Raw genomic sequence first — 15,099 nt, 5'->3', positions numbered from 1 at the left:
AATGCAAATGATCACATTTGCAAAGATCGTTAGAATAGCAACTGCCAAGCAATAATGTACAATAGTAGAGCCTACAGCCTGACCAAATGTAATGCTTTTAAACAAACACCTCAGAGCATACAAGTACACATGAGAGCTGCCTTCAAAGCAGACATTCTGAGAGGCTGATAATGAATGAGAGTGTTTAAATTCTGAGACTCTTTCTCTTAATGCAATCAGAGCTCACAGTACTTTGAATGCTCTCTGTGATAGCCAGTCTTTCTTTACCTTTGATGAAAATTTGGAGCTAGTGAGGTTACAAGCAAAGTATGACTTTGTAATGGTTTCAGTGTGAATAGTATCCTAAAATTCACTGCTGATATCCTAATCTTTGGGAGGTGATAAGGTCATTGGCTGGGACGGGGGGGGGGGGGGGGGGGGGCAGGGGGGGGGTGTCCTTAGGATGAAAATAGTGCCTTTATTGTAGTAGGTGGCAGAGAGCTCTTGTGTTTTCTCCTTTGCCCAGAGTGAGCACACAGGAGAAAGTGAATGTCTATTCGCAAGCCAGGAAGAAGGCCCTCACGGGAACCCAACCCTGTATTCTCACCTTGATTATGCTGACCTGAAACTTCCAGTGTCCAGAGGATAGTATTGACTCAGTATCAGTGCCCTCAATGTAATGGTTGGAACAATAGTCACACTCATACTCTAAGACTGTAATTTCTCCAGATGACTTATTGCTGTTAGCTACTGTTATATGGTAGACCTTGTTATTATTACTTTGATTTGTGTGTGTGTGTGTGTGTGTGTGTGCACATGCACATGTGCATGCATATGTGCCAGTACTTGGTCTGGGCACTTTCTCTTAGCTATTTGAGCACAACTCCACTTCTGGCTTTTTGCTGGTTAAATGGAGCTAATAATCTCACAGACTTTTTGCCCAGGCTGGTTTTGAACTGTAATCTCGATCTCAGCCTCCTGAGTAGCTAGGGTTTTAGGTTCGAGCCACCAGTGCCCAGTTGGTAGACATTGTTTTAATGGTAACAATACCACCTCTACCACCACCAGGATCATATAATAAGTACCTAGTGTGTGTCAGACACTATGTCAGGAGGACATAGTTAGGTGTTAACTATGATGCTATATTATGATATGTGTTATGTTAACTAGGGGTGGGGAACTTCCTTATCATTTGGTACAAGACAGGATAGACACATATGCGCTTCATGGAATCCTCTTGGTCATCTGCCTGTTCTGATGATTTTGCATGGCTTAAGAATGACGTTATACATTTCCAGATGACTCTTGGCAGAAAAAAAAAAAAGGTTCCCACCCCTGAAGAAATTAAAATTTAAAAGTCTAGACATCACACGGTTAGTGACAGGGTTGGGATTTGAACCCAGGACTGTCTGCTTCTGAACATTCTACGTTTACGGTTCCACACTGAGTGAGGCCTCTTCCAGATCAGTTTGGGACTTGAGAACTTGTGCTCAGCTTGCAGATCTGTTATTCCACAAGAGGGAGAACACTGCCCTCAAGGGTTAGCTAATTGTCCCCACAGGAATTAACAAAGGGATCATCCTTGGGGATAAAAGGGAGGAGAAGTAGACCCATATACCTTCTCAAATCAGTTAATTTTCTCCATTGTAGAATGAGGGTTGAGGATGGGCCTCTCTGGGCCAGGTCAAGAAGGACCAGTAAGAGCAGGATATTTAATGCATAAATGGATAAAGACGTAGGAATTCAACACTTGACTCAGGACATGAGCAGAATCTTCTTAAACAGTGATTTTTAACATCAGGGTGGTAACTCACTGAAGCTATCCCACGTAGAAGGTATTCCAAGTAAGACTACTATGTAAGTAACCAATGACCTTCATAGCATCAGCATTCTTAAATGTTAAGGGCCAGTAATCTTGTTGCAGTAATTTTCAGATAGCAGGCCAGAGGAGATCTTAATGTCAAATATGTTGTGAACATTTCTTAACTCTACATTGAGACCTTTGGTCTACAACTAGACATGATTTTCTGAGATTCAAATAAAGAGAAAGAAAAGTTACCTGGTGATATTTCTTTAGGATGTTGTGCATTTCGGCCACATCCTCACTGGTAATGGTCTTGATGATGTATCTTTTGTCGTAGGATGTGTGAAATCGAGCGCCACTGCGGGCCTGGGAGTCGTTGGGAAGGGGTGCACTTCTGGTCAAGGAATTCTTCCCGGAGGAAGCAGAGGGAAGTAGGGAAGAGAGCTGGTTAGAGGTATGACTTCTGATTCCCAGATAATTTGTTGTTATAGTGCAATTATTTGTGTTTAGCAAAAGTTGCTAAGTGGTTGACAGTGTCTTATGATTTCTCATAACTCAAATTGCAAAGCTTTCAAATGAAATGAAAACAGCTTGGCCAAGTATATGATTCTAGTGTCCTTAAAGTAGGTGAGTATCCAGAATGGTAATCCCACTTGATTTACCTTTTTACTTCTTCACAGAGTTGGGGAAAGGCTCAAAGTTGTGTGTTTATTTTGTTTTGGTGTTACTGATGGTTGAACTCAGGGCCACATGCTGTGGGACAAGTGCTCTTCCACTTGAGCCATACATACCTTTTCTCTTTTTCCTTAAAAAAATTGGTTTTGGTTTAGTTTGTTTTTCAGATAGGGGCTTTTGACTTTGCCAGGTTGTCCTTGCACCAAGGTCATCCTATCTCTGTCTTCTGAGTAACTGGGATTACAGGCCTATACCTCGCATACCTAGTCAAGAGCTGACATTTTCTTCTGAATAAAATTAAGTTCAAGATACAAAAGGAAATGGAACAGCAACTGAATAGTCCCTCAGATGACAGGGAAGGCACGTGCAGTTTACACAGAGTAATTCTCATTCTGATAGGAGCTATCCAATAGTTACCATGACTACCACCAGCTGGGTAGATAAAGAGATAGTAACTGGACAAAGGTCAAACAGCTAGTAAAGGAAAAGCTAAAATCCCAACTCAGGGTACCTGGCTTAGAACCCAAATTCTCAACAAAGTCAACTAGCAAACTACTTAACTAGCATATAGGTGCTGCCCATGGAAGATACAGGGACCTGGGAAAGAATATTCTACAACTGTTCCTCAGAAGATTCTGGCTTGGACCATCTTCTACCTTTCTTTAGCCATTTTTGAGCACTATCAATCCTCTAGAAGGCAGACAGGAAGAGGGGCTCTCATGGAATCCATTCAATTCTAGGGTCTGATGCACACTGGGAAGCTTTAGTTAGGGATGTCTACTTTCTCTTTTGCCTCTTACTTATGAGTCATTAGGAAATCTCACCTGCCTATCACAGGCTTGACCCCTACCCGCCCCCCCTCCTCCACCCCACCCCGGGTCATGAGACTCTTGGGAAGAGCAAACCTCAGGCAAATGAGGGAAGTCTGGCCTTTATTGCTGTTAACTGTGCTTTTGAGCAATGACCTCATCATCTGCCCAGGCCCACAGGCCTGTGCGTACAGAATTCAAAGGCGAAGATGCTTCTCCCTTCAGCTTCTTCTATAAGCAGGGGCATTCAAAGACCTAGTGGATCAAACACGGTCTAGTTTCGGGAACATCAAGGCTTTTGGAGAGGCAGGTACCTCATGGATTTTCCATGAAAGGGTCCCTTTCTGCCTGGCGCTTTGCAATCTTCTTATCCTTTCCTTCCTTTTAAAATGAAATCCAGCAGGACAGAGCCATCCCAGGTAGAGTTGACTTGCAGGGATGTAGAAACTCATGGAAGCCCTGGGCTTGAAAGGGCATGGCCTACAAGCTCATCCTCATTTCTCAGGGTAGACCTGGCATTACTGCAGCAGAAAGATCCATCCTGAGACAGTGCATTTCAGATCCAATGCAAGCCTGCATACCTGCCAAGAGCAGGGCCCAGACTGTCAATTAACTGAATCTGCTTTCCTTTGCTTATTAAAAAAAAAATCAGTGTAACTCCCAATGACTTTAACCAGCAGGACTTGGCAGTGTTAAATTATTCCTAAGCAAACTGAAATTCATTAGATTGGGAATGATGAAAAAGATTTTCAGGATGAAAATAGCTATACTGCAAAAGCTCAAGTTTCATTTATATCACTTTTTTTTTTCCTTAATTTTTTTTCCTTTTCCTTTATACCTCATCCTACTTGGAGGAAAATCAAAACCAATGTTTCCTTTTGTGGATAAAGGCTAACAAAAAAAGAAAAAGAAGGAGGAGGAAGAGGAAGAGGAGGAGGAGAAGGAAGAGGAAGAGAAGAAGGAGGAAGAGGAAAAGGAGAAGGAGAAGAAGAAAGAGAAGGAGAAGAAGAGAGGAGGAAGAAGAGGAGAAGAAAAAGAAGAAGAGGAGGAGGAGGAATAATAATAATAATAATAATAGCTTACTAGTTCTGCTAGACAAGTAGAAAATCAAAAGAGTTAATGGTTTACATCAATTGTTTGTTCCCTGGAATGATTCTAGAGTCCGGCAAAATCCAGCTCATGTTATTTTATTCCCAAAATCCCTGTGGGGAAGGAAAAGCCTGATGTACTTTCCCATATGAAGGTATGAAACTGGTTAACAATGGAGTCAAACCATACATACATATAAGGTTCCTGCCTAAGGCAAATGAAAAGAGCAACTTGCAAAATCAGGGCCAAACTTTGGCAATTATGGAACATCATAACCATAGGTCTTCTTTTTTTTTTTTTTTTGAAGCCTTTAAAATAAGGTTAAGTCATTTGGATATTTTAGACTCAGGATAATGCAATGTCAGGACACTGGTCTAGGATCTAGAATATGCTTTCCTGTCTATTCCATCTGCCATTCATCAGCCTCACATACGTCTTTGAACCCCAATTTCTGGTCTCAAGTGAGGAAGAGCTGAATTAGGAGTTCCACTTGAAACCTTTTATAATAGGAAAACCACAGTGACTCCGAGACATGGCTCACTGATCTAGAGATCACTGGTCTATATAGGCCTTTGAAGGTGACTCGCACTTATTTCCCAAGAAGAGTCTGCTCAGAAGACAGTATGCCAACATCTCAGCAGGAGCAAATGTTGGTTCAGGACTTCTGGGATGAGATTTGAGAGAAGATGACAAGAGCACATGGAGCCCCATGAAAATGACACGTCATGCCAGCTGCATTCAGGACAACTTTATTTACAGAGAAGAAAACAGAGACCTAGAGAACAGAAAGGAGTTGCTCACCTTTCTTGAGAATGTATCTAGTTGGGACAATAGACGTGGTAGACTTAAGCTCTAGAGCGCGACAGGCACTTCCGTGGAATAGTTAATATGGATTTCTCCATGGTGACAAACACCTTCTAATACCAATTTAGAGTGTGAGTCAGCTGGCACAAAAAAATCGAGCTTGTCTGTATGTTTTCAATTTTGCCAAGGAAAGTGCGCAGAAAACACCATCAGAAACAGCTACAGTGCTAATGCAGCCCAGAGCCCTTTATTAACCAGCTTGCAAAAGCTGTCTAGGCTCATACTAAGAGTGTCCATTGCTTGACTATAACTGAAGGGACAGGGGAAGGGGCTGTCTCTCTCCAAGCAAGAAGAAAGCAAGATGTGTGTTTGTGGATCCATTGAGGCTTGAGGACAGGCAGGCTTGGAGTCTGACAATTCACGCAGTGTAAAGAAAGGCTGAAAGATACCTAGCACTCCACATTTTCTACAAGTCCTGCAGACTGCAGTGAACCACATCAACCCCTGAATTCAAGTCCCAGGACCGGCAAAGAAAATAAAAGGGAACTTAAAACATCTGAAGTTTCAAGTTGAAAAGTTGCAGCCAGTGGTTTTCCTTCTCACTTTGGTGTCTGCTTACTGCCTGGCCCCTTCGGCCCAGGCCAGTGGGGAGGGGTAAGGGGATAGCTAGAACTTGATGCCAAAAAATAACAATCTTGCAGTAATGGGTTAAGGTTTGGGGGTTCTGAAGTCCCCTACTAGCTCCTCTCTTCCTATTGCCCTTGCTCTGTCATCTGATGATCTACAGAAGAAACAGCTGGACTGAATGGTCTCTATTAATCTTATTAATCAGTATTAACACTGCTGTCAGTTCAAACACTTAGAAAACAGACAGCAACTTACTTCTAGTTCATAGGGGAGAATACTAATGATAGTTGTAAACAAACCGCAAGAAAGACCACGCTCTACTCATTGGCTACTCCTTTTCCTCTACACACTTGATCATTTCGTATTATAAGCCATATACTTTCTTAAATTCACTTAATTCTCAATGGAAATAGGGTTTTTATAACCTGCCTCAAGAAACTGGCAGTCAAAAATAGGTGTTGGGAAGAGTCTTTTATTGAATCTCAGCTTTGCTGAGTAGGGCATACATATTACATCACTCACCCATTTAAAGTACTCAACACAATAGCATTTGTGTTGTGTCATAAAGTCACACAGCAATCCCCTGCCAAAATTTCTATCACTCTAAAGCGAAGCTCCACACTCCTTGTGGTCATTCCTACTCCTTTCCCCATTCTTCAACCCACGGAGATTAATTTGCTTCTTGCCTTTCTAGATTTGTCTATTCTGGACATTTCATATAATCAGACCATACACAAAGGCATTTGTGACTGACCTGAACATTCTTCTTACATGGCCCCTAAACACACCGAGCAGCCCACAGAGAGGTCTGTAGGCTGCAGACCCAGGCTGACTCTGGGAGAATGGAGGTGGCACTCAATTCAGTGCTTAGATGTGATTGCAGTGGACATGTCATGGTCAGCAATGTTGTCACATCTCAGGTGGTTGCTGGGCGCTGGGCTGCTGGGCAGCTGGCTGGGGAGACTAAGCTAAAATGAGCTATTAAAAGTTCCAGTTCTGATTTTCATTTCCTTTATGGTAGGATGGTGAACATTTCCTCCTGTGTTTCTTTGCCATTCTTCCCTCTTCAGAACTTCTGAAAAGTCTCTCCTTAGCTTCCTTGCTCATTTAGTGATTGGTTTATTAAGTTTGGGGGGGGGGGGTTAGTTTCTTGAGCTTCTTGCATATTTTGGATATTAGGTCTTTGTCTCAAGTTCTGGTTTTATACTGAGTGCAGGAGGTTGAGATCTGAGGATCAGGACAAAGCCAGCCTGGGCAGGAAAAGTTCATGAGATTCATATCCAATTAACCAGCAAAAACCCAAAGGTGGAGCTGTAGCTCAAGTGGTAGAGAGATAGCCTTAAGTAGAAAAGCTAAGGGACAGTACCTAGGCCTTGAGTTCAAGCCTCAGGATGGGACTGGACTGGAACACAACACTCACCACACACACACACACACACACACACACACACACACACACACACACACACACACACACACACACACACACACACACACACACACACACACACACACACACACAGAGTTCTGGTTCTAGGTGATGTGCTGATAAGAATATAAAACACTTGAGTCCATTTTTGCCTGACTATCTTACAATGTGGTGAGCCTATTTTACATAGTCAGATACATTTCTGATTTTATGGTACTGCATATCCTGTCTCTAACTTTCCACAGCTCTGTTTCAAGCTCTGGTACCATGTGGGACCTCAACAGGAAATAAAGCAAGATAAACAACAGCCAAGGTTCCCTCTTCAGTGTTCTTCTTCCATTTATAACTAGACATTTACTGTCTTTTCCCTTAAGAAAAGGATTAGTGGTGCTGCCCCCCCCCCCAATCGTCTGCATTGAAGATGTTTATTTCCACAGCGGGGGTCCAGGATTAGTGGAGCCTCCAGAAGCGTGGAGGAAACATAAAGGTCAATTTAATTAGCTCCTATCTACCACCCGTCTTTTATACCGCTCATAAAAAGGTCCTGATTTAGCCACTGTTACTTTCCTCCATACTTCTCCTTCAAAGTAAGACACTAAGCATTTATTTATACATCTAATTTTCTGGAATGAATCACATAATTGCAGAAAATTTTGTTGCTTTTAAAATTTTTATTCTAGTTTGTACTTTTTGCTAAAATCACACACGAAAAGTTTTCATTGTTCATCAAAGGAAAGCCCACTTAGAATTAATGTGGCCAGGCTCAAAGGTAGAAAAGCTGCCATGTTACCAGGAGAGCATGACCATGTCCACAGCGTATATAAGAACCTCAAACTCCAAGTCCTGAAGACAAAAGACTCAGAGATCCGATAGTTTTATCTTGAGAGAGTTGTAGGGAACAGGATGGTTTTTCCTCCTCATTTTATCGATGAGGAAACTGAACTTCATCAGGGCTGTGAGAATGGCTTATAGCCATTCCATCAGTCACAGAAAATATGAGATCAGGTCAGGCATCCCAGATCCCAGGAAATGTTCTTTGCCTAACTCTAGCGATTGGTTTCACAGACTTGAAACCTGGAAGCAAATCTCTGTCCTGCTGACAACTCAGAATTACGATTACATGCCTCAAGTCACTCGGCCCAGGAGACATAAGCGACAGCCCAGAGACTTGCTTTCTGGGCTAATATGCAACCTATCTGAGTGGACACAGATGGTCTTCTGACCTCGTCAGGGAGTTAAAGCCCAACATGCTAACCTGAACATCATTATCAAGGATTTATTAAAGGCATACGGTGTTCAAAGCCCAATGTTAAGCTCTTGGGGAATTTCAAAGAAAGTCTGAGCTATGATCCCAGGCACAGAATAGCTTTCATTATAGAAGGACGCAAGACACAGTGCAATTTAATGCTTATCAATAATGAAACAACTTACCAGAAAAGTAGGACATAGAAAAGAAAGGTAACAAGCAACAAAGAGAGCGAAAGAGAGCAGCAGAGCTGTAGGAACTCCACAGAGCACCTTTTAAATGTCACAGGCTCTACTTGACTATGGAGATGAAAATACCAGAGACCCGTCCTCAAGGCTCACAAAAAACAAAGATTAGTATTGAGCTTTCTAGAAACACCCAGTGGCAAGGACGGCTGACTGACAGCTTTTGGTAACACATTGTGAGTGAGATACAACCCCAAGCAGGTTCAGGGCAGGAAATACAGGCAGGCAGGAAGCTTGGGCTCAAAGTGGGCGCAGGTTGTGGTGAGGAATAGCCATTTTCTCAGCTTATGAAGAGGAGAAGAAGCACTAGAAAAATCTGCTGCTGAGGGGCTGTGAAGGGCATCCAAGTCTCACATGAGGCTGGTTATCTGAGAAAGAACTCCTTCAGCCCAGGTGAGTCTGGACAGGATGGATCCTTCTTGGACTGAGGGTAAATTAGAGGCAGGGTAGCTAATTTGAGAAGACAAGCTGTGAAAGAATCAAATGAAGCCTGGTGCTGGTGGCTTATTCCTGTAATCCTAGCTACTCAGGAGGCTGAGATCTGAGGATCGCAGTTCCAAGCTATCCCAGACTTGGGGACTCTTAGCTCATTTCTTTGAGCTGTGGCTCAGGGTGGTAGAGCATTAGCCTTGAGTAAAAGAAACCCAGGGACAGCGCCTAGGCCCAGAGTTCAAGTCCCAGGACTAGGGAAAGAAAGAGAGAGAGAGAGAGAGAGAGAGAGGAAGGAAGGAAGGAAGGAAGGAAGAGATTCAAATTAAGAAACATAAGCAATGATAAGGGACTGAAGTACACAGTGCTAGGAGCAAATACACATAAGACAATGACACTATCTGGTGATGACTCTCAGGAGCTGAGATCACAGAGGATTCCCTACAACCAAGTCAGTGCCCATCCCTTCCAGAGCCAGGCCTCTGCTCCTGATCCTATCCAGAGATTTCCCTAGGCTGCCCAGGTGGGCATGGACATCTCACAGTCACCTAGGGGGCCAGAGCTCAAATGCATTCCCCCCGCCTCCCACTTCACTCCATCACTCAGTGGCTCTGGCCCAGAACCTCTTTGGATCCTATCTTTTGCTCCAGTGGGTCTTCAGCCCCCCAACGGGTCATTTATATCCTCGAACCCTTGTGAAGCTGCTCCCTGCTTTAGGGTGTCAGTGATGAGCGTCCTGGCTCAAGCTTCCTCATTTCCATATCTCCTTTTTATATACTCTACGTAGAACCCTACCGTTATCTTCAGAAAACAGACTTTCATGACACTGCTTTTCCCCTCCATAAAATTCCAGGGCTGTCTGTTGGCTGCACGAGGGACTTGAAGTCTTCAGCTCTGTTTCCAGGTTCTCTACTTGTCCCTCGCTATGGGTAACCCTTATACATCTTCTACATGTCAGCCACCATGGTAGATCTCCTGTCTTGCCCTCTTTCTCCCTCCCCTACAAGTTGTTTAAAGATCTGCTTAGGTGCTAACTACTGGGAGATCTACATCTGAAAAAACCCCTCCAGCCAGCTGCCAGTGGCTCCTGCCTGCAATCCTAGCTATTCAGGAGGCTGAAACCTGGAATAAACCTAGCCTGGGCATGGATTTGTCTAAATCCATGAAACTCTTATCTCCAATTAACTAGCAAAAAGATGGAAACAGAGTTGTGGCTCAAGTGGTAGAGTGCTAGCTTTGAGCAAAGCACCCATGCTTTGAGTACTATCAAGGTACTAAGCACAAATAAGTATTTTTTCATTCTATAGCTTTGATATTTCAGCTATACTGACAGAATTGTCTTTCCCCCAACTTAGTATACTCCGTACGTCTTAAGACTTTAGGATTCGAAACTTGAAAGAGAAACATCAAAAGTTTAAAATGTTAGCCTTTAAAATGAATCATTTTAAAATTAGACTTTCCTGTTGTTCCACATACAAAGAAGAAAGGCATCAAATGTGAATAATGAGAGATTCTAATTCAGGAAGCGCAGTAGGGGAAAAGTAAACCTGATATTATCCAACGCAATGAACACGAGGGTTTAGTTTCAAATTATGTAGTGTGTTTAGGTTTCACAGCATTGGCTTCATCCTGTGCAACTTTTTGGTTTCTGGTGCACAATTCTGTCTAGGAGCTCAGAAGCAAACAAAAACCTCCATCTGACTTCCTAAGTCTGTTAAAAGGGCCCCCAACATCTCACAAGACTGGAAATAGAGGTGCAAGCTTCTCTTTAGCATTGTGCTTTTCTACCACATTCTCTAGGATGTATAAATGTTTATTAAAACAGAGCTTGATATGTGGGCAAATAAAGACACACTGAGTTGATAATCTTGAGTGAATTCATGACTGAAAGGACCAAGACTTTAGGTGGCACTCATACAAACAGAAGTTCAGAAGAAGCAGTGCTGAAGGTTGCTAAGGCAACATTCTTTTTAAGGGCATCCAAGAAGAGAGAGGCCATGGGAGTTAAGGGTCAAAACTAATCAGAAGAGCGTGCTCCAGTCTGAGATGATTACAAGCCAATCACGTAATTGAAAAACAAAAGCAAGGCGCCGGCTCACACCTGTAATCCTAGCTACTCAGGAGGCTGAGATCTGAGGATTGTGGTTCAAAGCCAGGCCAGGCAGGAAAGTTCATGAGCCTTTTATCTCCAATTAACTACCAGAAAAGCAGAAGTGGCCGACGTGGCGCTGTGGCTCAAGTGGTAGATAGAGTGCTTGCCTTGAGCTAAAGATCTCAGGGACAGCACTCAGGCCCAGAGTTCAAGCCTCATGACCGACAAAAAGCAAACAAAAAACAAAACACTCATAACATATTGGAGGAAGTTCTAAGTCTTCTAAATCTGGAATTAGTAGGTAGACACACACACATACATACACTCAGGTTTATAGATTTAGGTTAAATGGTGTTGTGGTTTGAATAGGAAGTGTCCCCAGATGGTGGCGCTATTGAGAGGCGAGTGGACCATGAGGACTTTGATCTAAACAGATCGGTTGAATCCACTGAGTTGAGTAATAAATCTGATCACATTACTGTGAGGTGGGTGGACACTAAAGTGGAGACTGGTCAAAGGAAGAAGGTCACTGGGGACGGGCCTTTGAAGAGGGCGTCACATGTAAGACCTTGTTTTCAGTTGAAACTCTAGGATCCTGCCCCTGCTGAGAAATTATTATTGTTGTTGTTGTTGTTGTTGTTATTTTCTTGCTATGGATGGAACCCAGGGGTCTTCTCTCATACATGCTAGGCAAACATCTCCTTACTGAGCCATCCTTCTCAGGCTGTTGAAAAGTTGTTCGTTTGCTTGTTTTTAAAAGCAAGCATAGACCCTGGGAAAGGAATGGAGGGCTGGGAGGGAAGCAAAGCATGTCTCAGGTTTACTGAAGTGACTCTGAACACCCACTTTTTCTTTTTTTCTTTTAAATAGAAATACAGTTGCCAAAGAGAAAGCAGCAATTTAAAATGCCAAAAACACAGGCAGAATGAGAAAAGGAGCGGTGTTCAGATGATTAATTATACTCACGCCGACACTCTAGGGCACTACTGTCTCATGCTCAGAGTCCAACAGACTTGCCAATTACTCATGAATCACACACACCCCCTCCCCCACCTCGTCTACCCTCAGAATTGTGCTTAGCAATTTGCACTTCGATATCAACTTAGATGGTTTTGTTTTTAGGGGGAACATGGTGTTTAAGTCTTTCAGCAACCAAATCGGTCATTTTAGGAAAGTATAAAAACCACTTTTCTCTGCTTTGGGGCAGAGTTCAGAATGTGATAGGATCATCAATGAACTCTTTAAACTGATGAGAAAAAATTAGGGAGCCTTAGAAGATAGAATAGTAGAGCCATAAAGTCAGTTTCTGCCAGACATTGGTGACTCATGCCTGTAATCCTTGCTACTCAGGAGGCTGAAATCTAAAGATCTCTGTTTGAAACCAACACTGGAAGAAAAGCTCCTGAGACTCTTATTTCCATGTAGCCAGTAAGAAGCCAGAAGTGCAGGTGTGGCTCAAGTGGTAGGGAGCCAGCAAGCCAAATTTAAGCAAACAAGCCAAATGAGAGCTCAAGGTCCTGAGTTTAAGCCCCAGTACCAGTGTATGTGTGTGCACATGTGCACCCAAACACACACACACACACACACACACACACACACACACACACCAGCTCTATGAAATGCCAATAGTTATTTTATTAAAATAAAAAAAAACACAAACAAAACAAAACAAAACCGATGACTACGGAGGAGGATCATACTTGTGCTTTGTCCCAGAACTAGGCAGGAGAAGATTTCCTTAAGATGTGAAAGTAATCTGCTAGCATTTTCTTTTCAAGTACCCGCTTGTTTTTCATACCCCTTGCTCAAATCGAGTGCAGGTCTTAAAGGTCTTATCCCTTTAACTTCATACAAATCCTTTTTACTATTCCAATTATTCTTTAAAAGTTACTTTTCCAGTAGTGAATGTCAAGCCCATCATTATGATCTAAGTTCTTTCTTAACTAAGTCCCGCAGTGAATGTTGGCAGATGAAGAATGGAGTGCCCATATCCTACCTGGATCACTCACTAGCGATCAGCCTTCCCTGAGTGCTCAGGACGCTCGGTTCAGAACCCACGACCCTGGTCCACAGCTAGGATGACATTGCCTGGATACCAAGGCCTAGCAATAGCTCATGTGAGAAATTCTTGGAAACTTCTAACATGGGAGTGAGTACAAATACTGACCTTTAGGAAAGCGTACTAACCAAGTGTGTTTTGCCTTGGGGGGGGGGAGGCTGATTATTATTATTTTTAATAAGAAAACATAAGCTGTGCCAATTTGTAAAGTTAACCAGGGTGGCACTATGGTACTGAAGGCAAGATGAATTAGGATTGTAGATTTAGGGCCAATGAGACAAAGTATTTGCTGGATTTGAAAAAGTTTAAAATAAGTCAATCACTACCATGATTTCTGCTTTTAAAAAATATAGAAACTCAGATTACCATGGTCAGACTCTTTCTTAGGAAAATGCTCGTGGATTGGCAGATATTTTAAAAGTTAAAATGTATTTTATGGTAAAAATGGACACTAGGCAAGTATGAGGAAAAGAGTGCTCTGTTTATAGAGGACAGTGTCCCCAGGATTGTGCCTAGTACTGGTGAGCTCTTGGTGACAACAAGGCCATGGTCACTCTACAATCTAGCATTGTGGTACACAAAATGTGGCCTTTGACAAAAATGCTGGGGCAAGCAACCAGCTTGCCAACTTGAAAAGCAGTAAATCAGCAAGATAATGTTTTCTGAGATTCCAAAAGAGCCTTTGCAACAGTAGAAAGGTGACTCCAAACACACACATATACATACCAGTGACACGCGTACCACCAGAAATGAGAGCATTCAAGAAACCTTCAAAGCTTGTCTCCTTCCAGAGGGGCCCAGTTTCTTCACTACCGACTAGTACACCAAAGTCCTACTTCAGTCTCCACACTGGAGCCACAGCTCCTCTTCCAGCTTTTTGGTGATTAATTGGAGATAAGACTTTCATGGGATTTGTCTGTCCTGGCTGGCTTTCAACCTTGATCTCAGATCTCAACCTTCCGAGTAACTAGGATTACAGGTGTGAGTCACTGGTGCCTGGCCTTAAGGGAACTCTTGATTTCACAAAACCTTGGAAAACTTCCTACGTGAAATGGACTTGCAATGATGACCCAAAAACATATTTTAAAGAGAACAAAAGTACAATGAAACCAATTTCCTCTTTGAGGCAAGATACAAAAGTAACTCACCTGGAAATCTTGATCATCAATTCCAAATCGTTCCCGAAGATTCCGGAAAACCATCGGGCAATATTCCTTAAACTTGAAGTGGCTGGGCATGTTTTCTCTGCAACAGTCACATTGGAATAAAGCTCAGGCAGAGCAAGAGCTCAGCAGACTCTGCTCTGCCCCCATTGAGCCCTAGCTGGAGCAGGAAGGGCCTGGTATTCATTGGTCAATGCAGGCTTCAATGACAACCCAGTAACATCCAGAAGGCAGAAGGGGACAGATCAATAATATAATATAGTCTCCCTTGTTACAGGCACACTAGAACTGGGCAGCCCTTTAATACTGGCCACACATGTAGTCATTTCCCCAGTGAGGAGATGGGAGGGGAAGGGGTCAGATGCAGGAAAACAGGAAGGAAAAGTGAAGAAGCTGGAGAAGGGCTGATGATGAGGGAAAGGACAGCAGAGCAAGCCCAGCAGTGGGCCTGTGTTCTTCTGTCATTGTGCAGCGGAGCTGAGAAAACAGGGTGGTACCCTCATGTCCCCAGTGACTGGTTTTATACAAATGCCGCATTCTAAATTCGCACTGAGAAAAGGCCTGTGAAGAGTCAGCCTCTACACAGTGGGGGTGTAGTTCAGAGGTAGAGCCCTTGTTTGGCATGTACGATGAGGCCATGTGGTCACTC

General features: G+C 43.0%; 1 protein-coding gene across 1 annotated transcript in view; it reads right to left on the bottom strand.

The window, feature by feature from the left end:
- Pip4k2a (phosphatidylinositol-5-phosphate 4-kinase type 2 alpha) overlaps nucleotides 1-15,099 on the bottom strand; it is a 156,091-nt gene that overhangs the window by 44,734 nt on the left and 96,258 nt on the right. Inside the window, exons 3-4 of the mRNA XM_042686003.1 lie at nucleotides 14,436-14,532; nucleotides 2,039-2,191 (exon numbers count right to left, since the gene is read on the bottom strand). Coding sequence (XP_042541937.1) covers nucleotides 2,039-2,191; nucleotides 14,436-14,532 — 250 coding nt within the window. The remainder of the gene's footprint in view (nucleotides 1-2,038; nucleotides 2,192-14,435; nucleotides 14,533-15,099) is intronic.

Source organism: Dipodomys spectabilis, unplaced genomic scaffold (assembly GCF_019054845.1).
Source record: "Dipodomys spectabilis isolate Male_0828 unplaced genomic scaffold, ASM1905484v1 ptg000096l, whole genome shotgun sequence".
NCBI classification, from domain to species: domain Eukaryota; kingdom Metazoa; phylum Chordata; class Mammalia; order Rodentia; family Heteromyidae; genus Dipodomys; species Dipodomys spectabilis.
Note: the sequence above shows the minus strand (reverse complement) of the source record. Positions and strands in the feature narration are given on the sequence as shown.